At 49.9% G+C, this 18,336-nt stretch overlaps 1 protein-coding gene across 2 annotated transcripts in view; it reads left to right on the forward strand.

Moving 5' to 3' along the window:
* Positions 1 to 16,784, forward strand: part of CAPN3 (calpain 3) — a 49,930-nt gene extending 33,146 nt beyond the window's left edge. The window contains exons 8-24 of one of the 2 annotated variants that reach the window (XM_086710456.1): positions 400 to 485; positions 3,057 to 3,134; positions 3,913 to 4,073; positions 5,313 to 5,482; positions 5,832 to 5,843; positions 6,560 to 6,768; positions 7,553 to 7,589; positions 9,546 to 9,563; positions 12,484 to 12,597; positions 13,566 to 13,643; positions 14,044 to 14,101; positions 14,197 to 14,261; positions 14,678 to 14,746; positions 14,836 to 14,914; positions 15,129 to 15,245; positions 15,549 to 15,607; positions 16,647 to 16,784. In XM_086710456.1, coding sequence (XP_086566582.1) covers positions 400 to 485; positions 3,057 to 3,134; positions 3,913 to 4,073; positions 5,313 to 5,482; positions 5,832 to 5,843; positions 6,560 to 6,768; positions 7,553 to 7,589; positions 9,546 to 9,563; positions 12,484 to 12,597; positions 13,566 to 13,643; positions 14,044 to 14,101; positions 14,197 to 14,261; positions 14,678 to 14,746; positions 14,836 to 14,914; positions 15,129 to 15,245; positions 15,549 to 15,607; positions 16,647 to 16,769 — 1,533 coding nt within the window. In that variant the 3' untranslated portion in view covers positions 16,770 to 16,784. Of the gene's footprint in view, positions 1 to 399; positions 486 to 3,056; positions 3,135 to 3,912; positions 4,074 to 5,312; positions 5,483 to 5,831; positions 5,844 to 6,559; positions 6,769 to 7,552; positions 7,590 to 9,545; positions 9,564 to 12,483; positions 12,598 to 13,565; positions 13,644 to 14,043; positions 14,102 to 14,196; positions 14,262 to 14,677; positions 14,747 to 14,835; positions 14,915 to 15,128; positions 15,246 to 15,548; positions 15,608 to 15,970; positions 16,616 to 16,646 lie in introns of those variants that run through there. The other variant, XM_025919810.2, reaches the window with a different exon arrangement.
* Positions 16,785 to 18,336: the final 1,552 nt, after the last annotated feature.

Here is an 18,336-nt window from a genome sequence, read left to right on the forward strand (position 1 = left end):
CCAAAGGGCACCTTTTTCTAATCAGTCCATCTATGGTGGCCATTTCTGTATAGTTACTCAGCCAGCAGGGTGTTTTTTCTAATTCAAACAAAGACACCTAATGTGTTAGAGTGGCCCTACAGTATATGCCCTCCCTCCTCCCCCAAAGCTCATAATGGCTGGGAAAACCACTTCTTAGAAGATCGTCAAGCCCTAACCTCTGCAGACTCAGTCCTAAGGTTCTGACCATTCACCTTGCCATTCTGCAAGAGTGCCTCTGATTAGTCTCCCCGACCAGGACCAGGCAGGACAGCCCCCTGTACAGGATTCTGTCCCCATTCCCTCCCCAGCCCTCAAGGCAAGACAGAAAACCCCCTTTCCAGAAAGGCCCATAGCAAGAGTTTTTTCTCTTTGCCCAAGACCCTGTTCAAGGGTGAGAAAGTGAAGCTGGTACGGCTGCGGAATCCCTGGGGCCAGGTGGAGTGGAACGGCTCCTGGAGTGACAGGTAGGTGAGGGGGACGGTCCATGAGAAGGGGACAAACAGCCTGGGGCAAGGCTGGGTTGCATATCAAGATATATGAGGATTACAAATGCGTGGTCTAAAATTACCCTCCAGACCCATGATCCACAGAGGGGAAGTGGGTATGTGGGCTCTAGGGAAAGGCCCACAAAAGAGCCAGGAGAGCTGGGGATCCAGAGACTGATGGCCATTGACTGGAAAGTTTCTAAAAAGCACGGGCTAGGTCCAGGCAGAAGCAAAGTGTGAATGCAGGGGTCTGGACTAGACAAGGGAATTCCCTTCTCAGAGTCTCTGTGTCCTCATCTATAAAATGGGAACAATACTAACACTTACGTGGTGGGCTGGAGAGTGCCTAGCCAGTGCTAAGATTTCCTGTCCCTTGCTGTCCCCATGAAAAAGGTGCACAGTCCCCCTGAAAGATCTTACCACTTATCACTGAATGGAATGAACTGGGTGCAGCGAAAGTACAAACACGGGGGACATTTACAAAGAAACATTTACAAAGGCTTCATAGGCTGATGGCCAATTGCCTCACTGAGTGGAGAGAAGCCCCTTGAGTGCCTCTTTTATTCCCAAGAGGAGATAGCAGGACTCGGTAGCCATGGGTGCCTTCAGCCCCTGTGCTCACCTCCACCCAGGGCACCATCATTACTGGTTCATTCAGCTCTTCATTTGCTGAGTAAGTCTTATTGAGCACCTACTGAACAGCAGGCACAGGCCCAGGCACTGAGGATATTCTGTGAATAGGCAGCCTCCCTGGATGACTGAGGGGCCGACTCTAGTCCTCTTACTGCCTCTTGCAGCCATTCTCTGGCATTCCTTCACTCATCAGGGAGACAAATCCTTACTTCCTCTGTGCTGAGTGTGCGGCCAGCCCCATGCTACTAGCTGGGACCTAGAAACGAACAGACATAGGCCCTGCCCCTGCAGATTCCAGTGGGAAGGACAAAAAAAGCCCCACTGATGATTAAAATAAATGCTATCATAAAGGTCACAAAAAAGGAGCCCCTCACCTAGTTTGCATGGGACACGAAGAATAGAAAAATGTGGCCCGGTGAGAGTGGCATTTGACCTGTGCTCTCTGCTCTGGGAAGACCCTCAGCGCCCCAGCAGTTGTCCATTCTACTGGGCCAGGTCACCCACAGGGACCCTCACTGTGTCCTCCAGCCTCATTGTTTGGTGTCCAGCCTTAACTCATGTCCTGCCAACGCCTCGACTGCAGGGACTGCTGACAAGTGGGGCCCATCTCTGGGTCACTCAAGACCACCCTCCCTGTATTGTGTCCTCCCCCCTTTTTTTTAATATTTATTTATTTTTGAGAGAGAAAGAGAGGGAGGGGCATAGAGTGGGAGACAGAGAATCACAAGCAGGCTCCACACTGTCAGAGGAGAGCCCGATGTGGGGCTCGAACTCACAAACCCTGAGATCACGACCTGAGCCAAAATCAAGTCAGATGCTTCACCAGTTGAGCCAGTTGAGCCACCCGAGCCACCTAGGGGCCCTCCCAACACCCCCCCCCAACCCTCCCCAACCCATGTCCCTCCTTCTGCTCTCTCAGTAATCTCCATTTCCCCTCTAGCATTCCCTGACCCCAAGCACTTCCTCAATCTTTTACCTTTCCAAGGACAACCCAGTTTAGTTTTATTCTCCTCAACAAGCCTGAAACACAGATGTGTTGTTTCCTCCCTCTTGAGGAGAGATGTGGAAAAATCATCCTGCCTTTAGAAACATGAAGCCAGGCTATTTCCTGGGGTGACAGAAGAAAGGAAATGTTTACATACTTGGTGTTTTTCTCAGTAACTCAGTTACTTATTAGATGGCAGGCACTGGTCTAAAAGTTTTACATGTATTATTTCATTCATTGCTCATCACAGCCATATAAGCAGATCATAATACTCATTCTTCTTTTGCAATTGAGAAAGCAGAAGCTGAGAGGTTAAGTGCCATACCCAAGGTTATGTAGCTAGGAATGGTATTATCAAATGGCATCCAGTTAATCTATTTCCAAAGGTCAACTCTTAACCTTTAAAGTGAGGAGGGATATGGGGCACCTGGGTGGGTCAGTCAGTTAAGCGGACGACTTCAGCTCAGGTCATGATCTCGAAGTCCCAGAGTTCAATTCCCGTGTTGGCCTCTTTGCTGACAGCTCACAGCCTGGAGCCTGCTTCAGATTCTGTACTTCTGTCTCTCTCTGTCCCTCCCCTGTTCTCTCTCTCTCTCTCTCTCTCTCAAAAACAAACAAACAAAAACACAAAAATGAAAAACATTAAAAAAAATTTAAAGTGTGAGGAGGAAAAAAAAAATTGTCCAGAGAAAGGTTAAGCCCTTACAAACCCATGTAAGGCCTTACTTACTCCTGAGGATAGAAGGCCATTACTGGGTTTTACACTGAGGGAATCAGATCAGATTTCCATATCTGATGCTTCCTGCTTGCTGCAATTTGGAGATGGGCTACTCTTTCAACTTTTTCATATTTCTCTTGATACCTCCTGTCCCATCCCACATCAGGCCTCTCCCGTTCTTCTTCCTTCCATAATTCCTCCATTTTCCCTCCAGTTGGAAGGACTGGAGCTTTGTGGACAAAGCTGAGAAGGCCCGTCTGCAGCACCAGGTCACTGAGGATGGAGAGTTCTGGTGAGTCCAGGACCCAAGAGGACCCTGAAGGGTAAGGGATCCAGTGGGGAGCTGAAATCTCAAACCTCAATCCCTGGAAAGAGGCCATCACATTGTAGCCCTCAGGAGATCTGGGCCCTGTTCTCTTCCTCCAGCCCAAAGCCCAACAGGATGGGGTTCTGAGAGGAGCCAGCCAGTCACAGAAACAACTAGAGCCTGGGACCAGGCCAGCACAAGGTGGCTCCTGCTTCGCCTATATCCCTCCGATGTGCACATGGCCCCAGCCACTTGCTCCCTGTCTCTCGGGCCAAAGCAGCTCTGCTTTGCTCACCCAATGCCACCCTCATCCTCACTCGGCTCATTTCTACTCAGCCCTTGAGTCTCAGCTTAAAGGGAATTTTCCGGATCCCTGTGTTTTGCCCAGAACTGGGATTAATTAGTGAGACTCATCATCCTTGAAATTGCTTGCTTAGTTGTCTGTCCTTCCTCAAACTGTCTTTCTTTCCGGTGAGCCCAGCACAGCACTGGGGCTCAGGGCAGAGGCACACGGTGCCATTGGGAGAACTGAATTGCTACCGAGCTCTCCCAGCGAGCACACAGGAGTTTGAGCTATTACTGGAAGAGACAGTAGTTTGGGGTGGAGACATGAGAACTGACAGTGTTTACCCTAACGCGGAAGGGCAGGGGCGTCCCTGGGGCCATGCCCAAGTTCCTGTGAACTGTGTGATCGTGCTGCTCCGGTCCCCGAGTCTTACCTCTCCCAGCCTCCCATATGGGTCTCTCTCTTCCAACCTCTCAGGATGTCATATGACGATTTCATCTACCATTTCACAAAGCTGGAGATCTGCAACCTCACGGCGGATGCCCTGGAGTCCGACAAGATGCAGACGTGGACGGTCTCCGTGAACGAGGGCCGCTGGGTGAGGGGCTGTTCTGCCGGAGGCTGCCGCAACTTCCCAGGTGGGAGAGGCTCGGGATGGGGGAGGGTCCAAGGGCAACAAGTTCCAGGTGGAATAATACCATTCACTGAGTCTGTATTAAGTTCCAGGTGTATCTTATCTTATTAAACCCCCCCCCGTTTTACCAAGAAGGAAACCGCCTGCTGAGGAGTGTGCGGTGGGGAGCTGGTAACAACTTTTAAGCAGGACACTGTGTCGGAACAACACTACACTCATAATGCTGAGGATGGGACTGGAAAACGGAGTTAGCAGAGCCTGCCAGGGCACAAGCCAGAGATGATGAAAACCAAAGCAAGTCGGGGGCAGCAGAGATGGAGGGAAGAGGGCAGATTTAGGAAACAGAATATTGAAGAGTGACTTCAAGCTTCCCAGTTTGGGGGGCCCGAGTGGATGGTGTCAATGTCGCAATGTAAAACATACAGGAGGGAAAAATCAGCATGTTGTTTGTTTTTTGGTGGAGTTGGTTGTGGGCTTGTGGGGAGAGGAGTTCGGTTTGGCACATGGGAAGTTGAGGCACCTGTAGAAATATGCAGGTGAAGACGTGTCCTAGAGAATTGGATACACAGATTAGAATGGTACTTGGTTGTATGATTAGAACTTGATACATATTTGTGGAATATATATAGTTCAGGCATCATGGTCATGCAGGGACAGTTAAAAAGTGAATAAAACAGGAGCACCTGGGTGGCTCAGTCAGTTAAGTGTCCGACTTTCCATCTCAGCTCGGGTCACGATCTCAGGGGTTTGTGAGTTGGAGCCCCACATGAGGCTCACAGCTGTCAGTTCAGAGCCTGCTTTGGATTCTCTGTCTCCCTCTTTCTCAGCCCCTCCCTGCTCTCCCTCTCTCAAAAATAAACATTAAAAAAAGTTTTTTTAAGTGGATAAGACAGCCTAGGGAGGCAGAATAGTGGAGTGGGAGAGAGGCCTAAGACCACGTCCCAAGGACCAACAACATTTAAAGGGCAGGTGAGGAAAGGGAAACCATCAGCAGAGAATGAGAATCACAGCTCCGGGAGGGGGAAGAAGCCACACACAGCCAAGCAGTGAGGCTCCATCTCTATAAAGGTGGAGGCTACCCACAGTTCCCCCCACATAGTTTGGCAAATGCCTGCGTCATGCCTTCTGTATTTATTGAGCGCCTAGATGCAGGGGATAAATAGGTTCCCTCTGTCTTATTTCCCTTCCTGACCTTTCTCTGAGAGGCAGATCTGAATGTACGTTTCCTTCCTTGGGGGCACAGACACTTTCTGGACCAACCCACAGTACCGTCTGAAGCTCCTGGAGGAGGACGATGACCCTGAAGACTCGGAGGTGATCTGCAGCTTCCTGGTGGCCCTGATGCAGAAGAACCGGAGGAAGGACCGGAAGCTGGGGGCCAACCTCTTCACCATTGGCTTTGCCATCTACGAGGTGTGCAGTTCCTGACCAGCTTTAGCCCAGGAAACACATTCCTTGGGGGTGGGGAGCCTCCCAAATACTCAGTGCCCCACCCCCCGGCCCCGAACTCCTAGAATCAGACCCTCATGTGTCAGAATCTCTTAGATATTTGTAATGAGTGGAAAAAAACAGGTTGGGGGAGATGGAGCAGGGCTGGGCTGGGGCTGGGGCTGGCCAGATAGATGAGGAGTAGATGAGGAGTCAGACATCTGCATTCATTCACTCCACAGTTGTGGGCATTCTCTCCCTGCAAGAGTTTCATCCCCATTCAGATCTGAAGTCCACAGAATCTGAGCGTCTTCTTTTTCTGTTTCTCCTCAAGGTTCCCAAAGAGGTACAGAAGTGGCAGCGGCCAGCAGTTGTGTGCAGCATTACCTGGGGGTCCTGTGTCCATCAGTGGCACATCGGGAAGCTTCCTGGTGGGGTTTGAGGACAGGACTATGATAGGAGAGGGTCTCGCCTGGGTCACGCAACTCCAGAGTGGGTGCCTCAGGGTACTGCATGACCCCCTGACTATCACCCTCATGAGAAGCCCTTTCTCCCTTCCCACCAGAGACTGTCACACATAGGCTCTCACACATTCATACACACTTCTTCTCTCACACACACGCATACACTTGCTCACACTCATACACATTTGCACTCACAGTTACACACTCATGCACACAGTCACACAGACACATTCTGAGGGTGACTGCCCTCTTTGGGATGGAGGAATCGCCTCCCTCAGACCCCAGCCAAGGCCCCTCCTGCCTCCTTGGGGTCCTTCCCCAGCCTGGAGGTGATTTGGAGCTGACCAGCAGCAGTTCTGGTAAGTGGGGGGAATGATAGACTTGACCTTCACTTCTGAATCACAACAGAAAAAGAGGAAATGGGGTAGGGAGCTCCAGGGATGTTGAGCTATTTGAGGCCTTGGGAATCGGAAGTAGGTAGGTCACGACTGTGAACTGGGTAACCAGGGAGTTGGGGTAACCCCTGGACGGGGACTGTGAGCAGGACGGGACATCCTTCTGGAGGAGCTCAGGTCCCTCGGGCTCTTCTCCCCCTCAGATGCACGGGAACAAGCAGCACCTGCAGAAGGACTTCTTCCTGTACAATGCCTCCAAGGCCAGGAGCAAGACCTACATCAACATGCGGGAGGTGTCTGAGCGCTTCCGCCTACCTCCCAGCGAGTATGTCATCGTGCCCTCCACCTATGAGCCCCACCAGGAGGGAGAATTCATCCTCCGGGTGTTCTCTGAAAAAAGGAACCTCTCTGAGTGAGTCAGCCTGCTTTCCCCTCCTGTCCCTAAAAGCCCATGTGGCCCATTCCAGAGATTGGAGATGTGAGGTAGCTGGACCTGTCACCTCCAGGAATCCTGGGATATGTTGACCAGGCTGCCCTTCTTCCTCTGCTGTGAGTCACTGGCCACATCTCCTCCATTTGTTTAGTCAGTCTGTCGTCCCACAGATCTCTATAGAGAACCTACTAAGTTCCAGGCACTCTTTTTCTAGGGACTAAGGATAGAACAGTGAATTAAACAGAAAGAAATCCCTGCCCTCATGGAGTTCAACATTCTAGCATGAGACAGCAATGCATAGGGGGAAAAAATATGCATATATGTGTTTGAGGGAGGTAAGTGATAAGGAGAAAGAAATACAGTAGGGAACAAGGATAGGAGGCATTAGGGGTGACGGAACTTTTAGGTGAGGTGACCAGGGAAGCCAGCAAGGCCACATCCTGCATTTTTTGCTCACTGCAGTTGATTCCATAAGCCCGACTACTCTGGACTCTGCCCTTGAGAAACACAAAGTCTAGGAGTAGGTGGCTGAGTCTGGGCACCTGGGCAAAGCCGACAAGAACCCGTGTGTCTGCACTTGGCTGCTGGGGATGGTGCCTACATGGGGTTGGTTCCCGTGGTGGGGTATTAGTTCCTGTGGTTCCCTTGAAGTCAGCTCTGACTTGGCTCTGAGGACCTGTGTGGCCTGGGCGAATTCTCTCTATGCTTCCTGCTTGCTCCTGGGGACAGTGAGACCCCTGCTCATGTTTGTGTTTCTCCACAGGGAAGTTGAAAATACAATCTCCGTGGATCGGCCCGTGGTGAGTGCTTTAGTTCTTATGTGTGAGAAGGTCCAGAGGCTCACCTTCCCCCATCCAGGCAGGGGACATAGGGGCGGTGGAGGGGAGAGTGGGTATTGGCAGAGAAGATGGGAGTCTGGGGCCTGCAGGGCAATTCTTCCATGTTAGTGCAGTTTCTGTTTGTCCCAACTAGAGGTAACAGGCCTCACGGTACTGGGCCGTGTACTCAATCCAGGGTCTAGGAAGCACAGAAGAAGAGTCCTAGAAGGGAAAAGCAGTTTGAACAGCGAGAGGGAGGGGTCAAGGCCATAGTAAGGGACAACAAGAGCAACAGATTGGATTATGAGAGTCAGTCTCACATATGGAAAAGAATACACACCAGCTCTGGAGTCAGCATCAAAACCTGGGTCCTCCACCTAGAGCTGGGTGATTTGGACAAGTTACGTAACCCCTCATTTTCCTACTCTGTAACACGGGAACAATAATATGTGCCTTGCAAGGCTCTTATGAAGTTTGAATCAATGAGATCATGTATGTGAAGTGCCTGGCACAGCACAGATCCTTAAATGGTGGTTATAATTCATGTGCTTTATATCTCAAAAGGTACTTCCCACATGCATTACCTCACTTGATCCTTGCAAGGTTTCTGAGATGTGATAAGGTTATTATTATCCCTGGTGTTAAGGAAGTAGAGGCTCAGTGGGGTTAAATGGCTCCCGTCGTTCACAGGTCTCATTAAATGGCAGGGCTGAAACTGACATTCAGATTCTCGGAGCCCAGATTCTCCAGGTTCTCAGGCTGCTTCCCCAGTCGCCATGTGGAGACCAGTTCCCACGTGTTTGAGTCCCTGAGTTAGAAGCACAGAGTTGGTATATGTGGCTTCTCTTTGTTAAGGAGTCTTGTGACTGCCTTGGGCCTTTGGGCCTTGGTTTATAAACATCCCCTGTGCTCTGTGTGACTTGGGCCAATAAGAGGACAGCAAATGCGCCACTGAGCTATCTTCTGGGTGGTGACACTCAGGGCTCCAATCCTGACCCTATGCCAGTGCCAGATCTCCAAGTGCCTTCTGAATTATCACAGGACATTCATTTTAGGATTAAATGCATTTGGTTCTATTCTTATTTGTGAAACATTAGTAATCAGGGTAGTATATTGATCAGGAATCTCAAACTCAGGAGCTTATGGGAGCTGGCATGCCACTGAACTGGGTAGGGCAGGCACATGTGGGGCTTTTGATGTCCCTCCACAGACATGTTCGCCTGGAGTTCTCAACTGACACCTAGCTTCGGTGTTGGAGGGACAACCGGAGTGGTGGTAACTATGGCATCTGGAGGGTACAGGCAGCAGCTGCCCTCAGCTCCCCAGATCGTTGCCAGTGCAGCCTGCCAGACCTCCTAGTTTTATTTTGTTTTAAAGCCCCAAACTTAGATTCCCACATTAAGTCTCTCCCTATGTTATAAATATCTGCTAAAACAAAACGGGGGCGCCTGGCTGGCTCACTCGGTAGAGCACGCAACTCTTGATCTCGGGGTTGTGAGTTTGAGCCCCATGTTAGACATGAAGCCAACTTAAAAAGTTTTAAAAAATTAAAACAAAACAAACCCCCCCCCCAAACTCTGGAAGTCAAGCAAAATTCATTTTCAGGCCAGTTTGGGTGAGCCACTTTTTTTGGTGTTTTAGAAACTAACTTCACTTAAAAATATAAAACTTTAGCCCGAAGATTCCTTTCCTTGGCTGTGTCTAATAGGAGTGGACTATAAGAACGGCCACCAGAGCGGCCACCAGTCTCTGAGCATGGAGAACTCTGACCTCCCTTCACCCTCCAGGCCTCTTTTGGCTCTGTGTGGCCCAGATTTCTGGACCCCAGAGCCTCACTCCAAGCTGAGGCCCAAATCACAGGGAAGTCAAAAGCCACTGTGTTTTCTGGAAACTTGATTTTCACTTATTCTGCATTTGTTGTTTCCTTTCCTTATGCAGAAAAAGAAAAAAACCAAGGTGGGTGTAACAGGGTGAGTGGGTAGACAGCAGAGTGTGTTTGTGCATGTGTGTGTGTGACAGCATGTGTACCAGACATGCCTCTTCCCTCACTGACCCCCACCTCGCCTTCCTGGGCCCAGGTCACAGCTAAGGGTGTGGACCAATGTTAGCTAACACTGGCCAGGTGAAGGCTACGGGCCAGGCACTCTTCCAGGTGCTTTCCATGGATATGCTCAATCCTCACAACAACCCCATGACATTGGTACTGTTATCCTCCCCACTTTCAGAGAAAGAAAAGGTACAGATGGATCCCCCAAATTGTCCAAGTGTGGCAGAAGCAGCACTAAGAGCCCAGGCGGTCTGGCTCCAGAGTCTGCCCTGAACCACCATGCTCACCTTTCATATGAGGGAGGAGGAGGATGGCCAACCAGTGAAAATGGGCCTGATATGGGGGCTCTTGCAAAAACCAGGAGCACCCCTTCTTTCTCAGAAGTGCTAAGCAGGGCTTGATTCTTTGGGGTGGGGGGGAAAAGCAACTGTTTGTGTTTCCCAGGGTACAGTGAGACAGGTGTGTGAGGGTTTCCATGGAGAGAGTCTTGAGATGCCAGGTGCTTGCTCTGGAGGCAGGACTGCTCCTTCTCCCTCCTTTCCGTTCCCTGCCTCCTCCTCACTCCTCCTGTTTCCTTAGCCTGCTCTGTAGGGGATGACAGAGGATGCCCAGAGAGGCTAAGTCACGACCAGGGCTCTCGTTCCAGGTGAAGCTTGTTCCACATCCCTTTCTAGGCAAGCAACCTCTCCATAAGCCTGCTCCTCAAAGCCATGGAACCCAACAGACCTATGTCCAGGTAGCAATGGAGAAAGGGAAAGAGAACTTCACCCTCATAGCCTCAGAGTTGCTGATCAACTTGACTGGTTTCATGGGGAATGAGAGCTACTTGGACAGCTTCCCCTCTTGGGGGTCTAGGGAGGTTGCTATGATCCATTGATTCACCAGGGCCTCAGTGTCCTGATTATAACCACTTTGCTATGAGGACACCATTGCTAAAGGTGGCCATGTGTGGTAAGAGCATCTCAGGGACCTCAGAACAAAGCTTTCATCTGGGACCAGCGGCATTGTTTCCTTTGTGTGGTTTTGGAATTCAGAAGTACAGTTGTTTAGCAACTCAAATCCCCTCCTATATCCCAGCTCCATGTACCCCATAACCTTCCCCTTGTCCCCAGGGTCTATAGTGATGACTAACCCTTTCAGAATTTTGGTTTGACCGCTCAGAGTGCCATACAGAAATTACTGACCTTTGGGCATCCTCGGGCCCATGAGGTAGTTAGCCACAGGCCTTCGGATGAGGTTTGGCATTAGTGTTTTATGGTGGTGCCTGGAAGGATCTACCATAGAGGTCCTCTAAGTGTTGACGCTGGTGCAGACCAGAGCTGACACTGATCAAACACCTACCATGCAGCAGGCGCCGTGATAGGGGTAAAACATACATTGTTTTCAGTTACAACAGTATCTACAAGGTGGGCGCTATGACTATTCCCCTTTTATAGATACTTTACAAGTATTCAGAGAAGTGAAGAGACTTGCCAAAGAAACAACTAATGAATGGGGAAACTGGAAGCCACATCGATCTGCCCCCAAACCCATGTTTCTTGCCCTCACTGATCTGGTGCAGGCCCCTTACACTCCAAGACCTGTGTTTTCCAGACCCACACTTGGGCCCAGAGATGTGTGCCTGGCAGGGGTGATTCATGGCCACACCATGGCCAAACCATATCCATAGGCACACATTTCCCCTCCAACTGTGACCCACAGTTGCTCTAGGATCCTCACAGGCATCATTTGCTTGCACAAGACCCTTTGCTTGGAAGGTAGAGCAAGCCAGGGCTGTTGGGGCCTGCTGGGAGCCAAAGTTCTAGGAGCTGTTTCTGTAGGTCTGACCATTTGTGCAGTTCTAGATGAACCACATGGAAAGGCAGAAGGGGATTCAGAAACCGGTCCCATTGCTTTTTTGCTTAGAGAGATTCTGACTGCCGCATTGCTCTCTGCACTGCAGCCATGAGCCCCTATAGCCTTGCCTTCCTCTGGCTTTCCCTGTGGGGTGATGGCACCAACGAAGGGTGGCACAGCATGGCAGCCGCTCTCTGCTCTTTTTGTGTCCTCTTCACTTGCTTGAGCATGTCTTGAAAATATCCCTTATATTTGGGTAGCATCTTCAGTGTTTTTGCAGTAGCTCTATATTCAGCCTCGCATGCGATCCCCACCAGAGCCCCATGAGAAAGGCCGAGCAGGTTCTGTTATCCGCATTAATGGATGCGTTACGGGAGGCCAGAGAGGTTATTGCTCGTTTGTGAGGACAGGACTGGAATTTTAGCCCTGTGTTCTGACCTCTCAACCATTAATCGGAGTCCTTTTTTCAGTCTGTCCTCTGCGGTGTCGCAGAGGTTCCTTGGAGGTGCCTCCGTAGCTGCCACAGCTGATACAGGTGTGCTGAGGGAAAAGAGCTCTGCCCTCTTCATCAAGCGGAGAGGCTTGTTTTTAATGACGTGAGATACACTGGGCTTCTGGGGAAATTTAATTTGAACAGTGTTTCCATTTGAAAAAAAAAAAGCCTAAAAATAATAGAACATCATTGTAGTGGATCTCACTACTTTTAACATTCTTAGCGTTTTCACAGGTACTACCTACCTTGTCGAACCCTCCTAGCTCTACCATCAGGAGATAAGGACCTGAGGTCCAGAGAGACTTAGCATCTTACCCCAAGTCACACAGCTTGTTAGCGGCAGGGATGGAGCTTGAACTGAGGTTCAAGAGCTCCCAGCTCTGCTCTTTTCCTCTTCACTGGACGAAGCCGCTCTAGGAGGGAGGCTGCCTCCATGTGCCCGCTCAGCCTATAATCCTTGCTTCCTTCCTGCCCCTTCCCCACTTCCCTCTTCTCTCCAGCCCATCATCTTCGTTTCGGACAGAGCAAACAGCAACAAGGAACTGGGTGTGGACCAGGAATCAGAGGAGGGCAGAGACAAAGCAAGCCCTGATAAGCCAGAGAAATCCCCACAGGTTTTTGAGCATGTGGCATGAATGGGGTGGCTAGCAAACAGTGGGGGCCTCTGGATTGGAGGGGCTGTATGGTGGGGTGTCCCTTTAATGTCTGCAGGTTTGGATTTATCCCAGTGACCTTTTCTCTCATCACGTTCTCCTAAAATTTGGGATGCTGCTTGGGCGAATGTCTTGAGGGGGTGGCATCCACACCAAGCCAGTCCCAGGCCTGGGAAGGACAGGCTAAGCCTGCCCACTGGAGCCCCCCAGCCAGGACAGCGAAGGAAAAGGAAGGCAGAGCCTGGGACACAGCCAGCTTGAGAGAGCCCAAGACAGAACAACTCCTGTGCCCTGGTGCCCTCGAGCTCTTGACAACGAGGGGATAAAGAATAGTAGCAGAAAAGGGATGGACATCCGCACTGGAGTCCTGTGGAGCCCAGGGAAGGGTATTAGATTGATGTGGGGAGAGGAGGTCATATAAAGCTTTAGTGGAGGTGAGGCTGAGGGACCAAAGTCCACAGATCAATCCGGGGCCACCTCCTCCATCGTGGAATGTCCATCGTGGAATGTCCTCCTCCATCGTGGCATGTGGGCATCCTCTGAGGATTTGGCCTTGATGACAGAGGTGGCAGGAAGTACCAAAATGGTCTGGTCCCCTTTGTCCTTCTAGAGCTCATTTGGTTCGGATGGTCAAGCTCAAAACAGTGGTGGGGGTGGGGAGAGAAGACCAAGGGGGCTGTCTCCATGTCGGCATGGCTTATCTAACTCCTCTGGCTGGGATGTCTGGAGCGAAGGGTCGCTGGGCCTAGAGGATTGTCACTCCGGCTCACTAGGTTCAACTGAGAAAAGCCATTTGTCCTGTACCCAGCTCCTGCTGCCATCTAGGGCTGGTTTAGGCACTCTGGCTCCCTCGACCCAAAGGAACTTTCCTCGTGGGTCTGTCTGTCTCCCTAATCACTGTGAACCACTTTTCCTTTGTGCTTCCACAGCCATGGCCTGACAACACCGGCCAAGAGACTGAGGAGCAGCAGCAGTTCCGGAACATTTTTAGGCAGATAGCAGGCGAGGTGAGTACTGCCAACCTGGACTCCTACAGAGGCTCCTCTCCTTGATTAGCTGCTCTGATGACCAGTTATTTCATTATTGTTCAGTAGGGGTCCTTCTGGCTTTTGGTGGAAACGGGGGATATGCATGTGTGCCACAGAAATCCACACACAAATCCTCAGGTCCTTGAGTTTAGACCAACATCCACTTGGGTGCCTCGGAGGCCTTTTTGCTCTGAGCTGCCCACTGTGGTCTGGACACTGAGGGTGCTGTGTCTTCCTTGGAAAAACCCCAGCTTCCCATGACAGAATAGCACTGACAGGGACTTTACCAACATGGAGAGCTGGGATTTGTTTTGCAAACCCTCTGTTCCATCAGCTACTGTCCCCTTGGACTGTCATTCTCTACTCCCTTCCTCCTCAGGATATGGAGGTCTGTGCAGATGAGCTCAAGAATATCCTTAACACGGTTGTGAACAAACGTGAGTGGCTCAGACTGTGTGTGGAGGACGGGCAGGCAATGAGTGTGTGTCCGGTTATCTGAAAGAAGCTCCTCACTCTTCTCCATACCTCCCAGATAAGGACCTGAAGACACAAGGGTTCACGCTGGAGTCCTGCCGTAGCATGATTGCTCTCATGGATGTATCCTTCCCGCCACCCTCCCCCCGCCCCATGCAGCCCCTGGGGGCCAAAGCAACAATGAGGGGTGCCCAGTGAGAAAGAGGGGCCGTTGGAGGAGGCACAGCTGGGCAGGACATTGGGTTGTAACCAGCCCCTAACCTCTGCCCTCACCTCAGGCCTGGGATTCTGCCTAAGGCCCTGCCCGAGCAAAAATGGTCCTTAGGAGACAGGCTCCTTGGGTTTTAGAGCAGACACTAACTTTGGCTGAGAAGGTGTGGAGGGGAGGGTTAAACCCCAGGACAGGACAGTGGGTAGGATATCTGGGGCAGAGCCTTCCTGTGAGGCGACCTTCCCTGTAGTCCCCTAGACCCCCCCTTCCTTCCAACCCAGGGGGATTTCGCTATGTGTGCCCTGTAGCCCTGACCTCCTTCCTCCAGACAGATGGCTCTGGGAGGCTGAACTTACAAGAGTTCCATCACCTTTGGAAGAAGATTAAAGCCTGGCAGGTGAGCAGAGAACGAAGCAAGGGAGTGAAAGAGGGGGTTAATTCAGAGGGTTACTATGTGACCTCTGTCCTGAAATTTTCTATTGCCAGAAAATTTTCAAACACTATGATACAGACCAGTCTGGTACCATCAACAGCTATGAGATGCGAAATGCAGTCAATGATGCAGGTGCTGGGGAAGCAAGTGGGTGGTGGGGATGTGGACTCCGGCTGGTGGAAGCAGGAACTGGAGGGTGGGGGCAGAAGGCCGCTAGGGGCCTACTAGCCAAAGGAAGGAGAAAGTGCTTCTCATCCCCCAGGCCAGAGTGGCTGAGAGGCAGGGAAAATAGAATGCCAGGCTAATCCTCAGCCTCCTTCGTCCTCTCCCGTGCTGCCCCCTACAGGATTCCACCTCAACAGCCAGCTCTACGACATCATCACCATGCGGTATGCAGACAAGCACATGAACATCGACTTTGACAGCTTCATCTGCTGCTTCGTCAGGCTGGAGGGCATGTTCAGTAAGTGCGGGGGCTACCTTTCTGCACTCTTGTGCCCCTCCCCCCACAGTGACAGGAGCCGCAATAGGAATCTCAGCCTGATCATCTTCTAGTCTACTCCATCCAACAGGGTCTGAACAAAAGCACAGACTCTCTTTAAGCTCAGAATGGCCTGGCAAAGGGAGGATGATGGTTGGTACTCGGCCCAGCAGATTTTTGTGCTGAAGGACAACACTTAGTACACAGTCCTCTTAAGAAAAGTTATAATACTGGAGGGGAAGGGACCCTTTAACTGGCCTCTGGCCTGTGCATTCTTCCACACAGGAGCTTTCAATGCATTTGACAAGGATGGAGACGGTATCATCAAACTCAACGTTCTAGAGGTAAAGCCTAATAGAAGCAGTACACTCACCACACGCCTTCAAATTCAGGGTGGAGGAATCAATGGAGGTGGAGGGATGGAACGGGAACGGAATGGAAAGGGAAGCTCAGCTGGGAATGTGGCTCGTAGGGAATGCGTACTGGGAGAAGTCTCCAACGGGGACTTGGATCCTAAAAGCTTTTAGGCTGGAAAATATACCTTTCTAGTAGAGATCGGAGAAGCATGCCATAAACCACTGCTTCTTAGAAAAATCTTCCCAGTGTCTGGCATGCTGGGGATGTCCCTTTCTCCCTACCCTATCACACCCTTAAGGTTGGGCTCTCTTTTCTTGTTCACATTCTGATCCTGGGACTTCCTCTTTCAGTGGCTGCAGCTCACCATGTATGCCTGAACCAAGCTGGCCTCACCCAAGGCCATACAGATCACTCAGGATTTCCATTTCATCCAATATAGCTACAGCCACTTACCTCAAAGGACACAGTAGCTGCACCTACCCCCCCACCCCCACCCCCTGCCGCAAGCCTCCAGGCGCCTCCTTGGTCTCTTTCCTCCTCTACTTCACTCCCCACTCAGCCTCAGGGCATCTGTCCATCTTTCACGCCCACACTGACCCTTCAGTTAAGGAACGAGGGAGAACAATTTTGTCCCTTTGCCAAATGGAGGCAAGTGTCTGTCTGCCTCAGGTAGTTGTAGCCCAGCTGAGAGGCTTGCTCAGAATCTGAGTGGCCTCAGTTCTGAAGGAAGTTCCTTAGCTGGCCCTAGGCTGTTCCCGGAAGCATTTGCCAATGGCACTCAGCATTTGCTGTGCTAGAGTCCTCCATCACCTTCATGTTGTCCCACTCATGGGACAGTAACCAAACTAGTACTTGGTTCTGATTGTTTCAGGATGGGCCCGCTCCGGGATAAACTAGCTCAGTGGAAGAGGGCTGGATACTTTGGGCTGTATGACTCATAAGTTTGGCTGCATTCTGAAAAGAGTTGATCTAAATAAAGGCATGTGTATGGCTGGTTTGGTTGTGTTTTTGTTTTCTCACATTTAGATATCAGCCAGAGCAGGGTTGAGTAGCTTCAAATCTTACACCCCTCTATCATGGAGAGAGCCCTTGTTTCAGAATACAATGATGGAAGACACATACACAAACAAAACCTGGGCCCCGTGTTAACCATGCCTATTGGTATTTCTTGAACATGGGAATCACTCAGATACTTTCCAAGATCGATGAGGAAAGGAAGGGGAACAGCTGTTGGTGTACAGAATAGCAAGAATAAATGGGTCACCTTATAATTGGAGGGGCTGGTTACCTGAGTGTAACGAAACCATGATGTAGGTGCAGTTTTTTGGGGAGTTATGCGTGTCAGGCATACGACACTAGAATTTGACATGTGTATACACTACAAAGTGATCACCCCAAAATCCGCTTACCATCCATTACCCTAGAAGCAACCCTCTTTCATACCTATCCCCTAGTGCCCCACCCCCTAAACCCCTTCCCCTCTGGTAACCACAGGTCTGTTTCTGTATCTGAGTTTTTGTGATTCCACATATGAGCAAAATCATACAGTATTTGTCTTTCTCCTTCTGATTTATTTCACTTAGCTTAATACTCTCAAGGTCCACCTATGTTGTTGCCAAGAGCAAGATTTCATTTTGTTTTTTTTTTAAAGCTCAGTAGTATTCCATACATATACACCACATCTTCTTTATCCATGCATCCACTGATGGACATATAGGTTGTTTCCATATCTTGGCTATTGTAAAAAATGCTGCAGTGAACATAGGGGTGCATGTATCTTTTCCATAGTGGCTGCAACAACTTATAACCCACCGACTGTATGAGGGTTCCCTTTCCTCTACATCCTCACCAACACTTATTATCTTTTTGATAATAGCACAGAGCTGACAGATGTGAGGTGATAACTCATGGTGGTTTTTACATTTCCCTAATAATGAATGATGTTGAGTATCTTTTCATGTGCCTGTTGACCATCTGAATGTCTTCTTTGGAGAAATGTCTATTCAGATCATCTGCCCATTTTTTAATTGGGTCTTTTGTTGTGGTTGAGTTACCTGAGCTCTTTACATATTTTAGATCTGAACCCCTTACCAGATGTATAATTTCCAATTATGTTCTCCCGTTTAGTAAGTTGCTTTTTTGTTTTGGTGATGTTTCCTTCACTGTGCAGAACCTTTTTAACTTGATATGGTTGCACTTATTTTTGCTTTTGTTTCTGTTGCCTTTCAAGTCTGATCACAAAAACATTACTAAGAGGATGTCATGGAGCTTACCACCTATGTTTTTTTCCCAAGAATTTTATGGTTTCAGGTCTCAGATTCAAGCCTTTAATCCGTTTTGAGTTAATATTTGCGTATGGTAGAAGACCATGGTCTAGTTTCATTCTTTTGCATATGGCTGATCAGTTTTCCCACCACTAGGTATTGAAGAGACTGTCCTTTCTCACTGTATGTTTCCACTTCGTCAGAAATTAATTGCCCATATAGGTGTGGGTTTATTTCTGGGCTCTCATTTCTGCTGCATCGATCTGTGTATCCGTTTTTGTGCTGGTACCATACTGTATGACTCCTATAGCTTTGTAGAATGGTTTGAAACCAGGAAGCAGTGATACCTCCAGCTTGGGTCTTGTCAAGATTGCCTTGCATTTTGGGGTTCTTTTGTGGTTTCATACAAATTTGAAGATTGTTCTATTCCCTGAAATATGTCATTGGTGTTT

Source organism: Puma concolor, chromosome B3 (genome assembly GCF_028749965.1).
Source record: "Puma concolor isolate L17-30 chromosome B3, mPumCon1.1.hap2, whole genome shotgun sequence".
Taxonomy (NCBI): domain Eukaryota; kingdom Metazoa; phylum Chordata; class Mammalia; order Carnivora; family Felidae; genus Puma; species Puma concolor.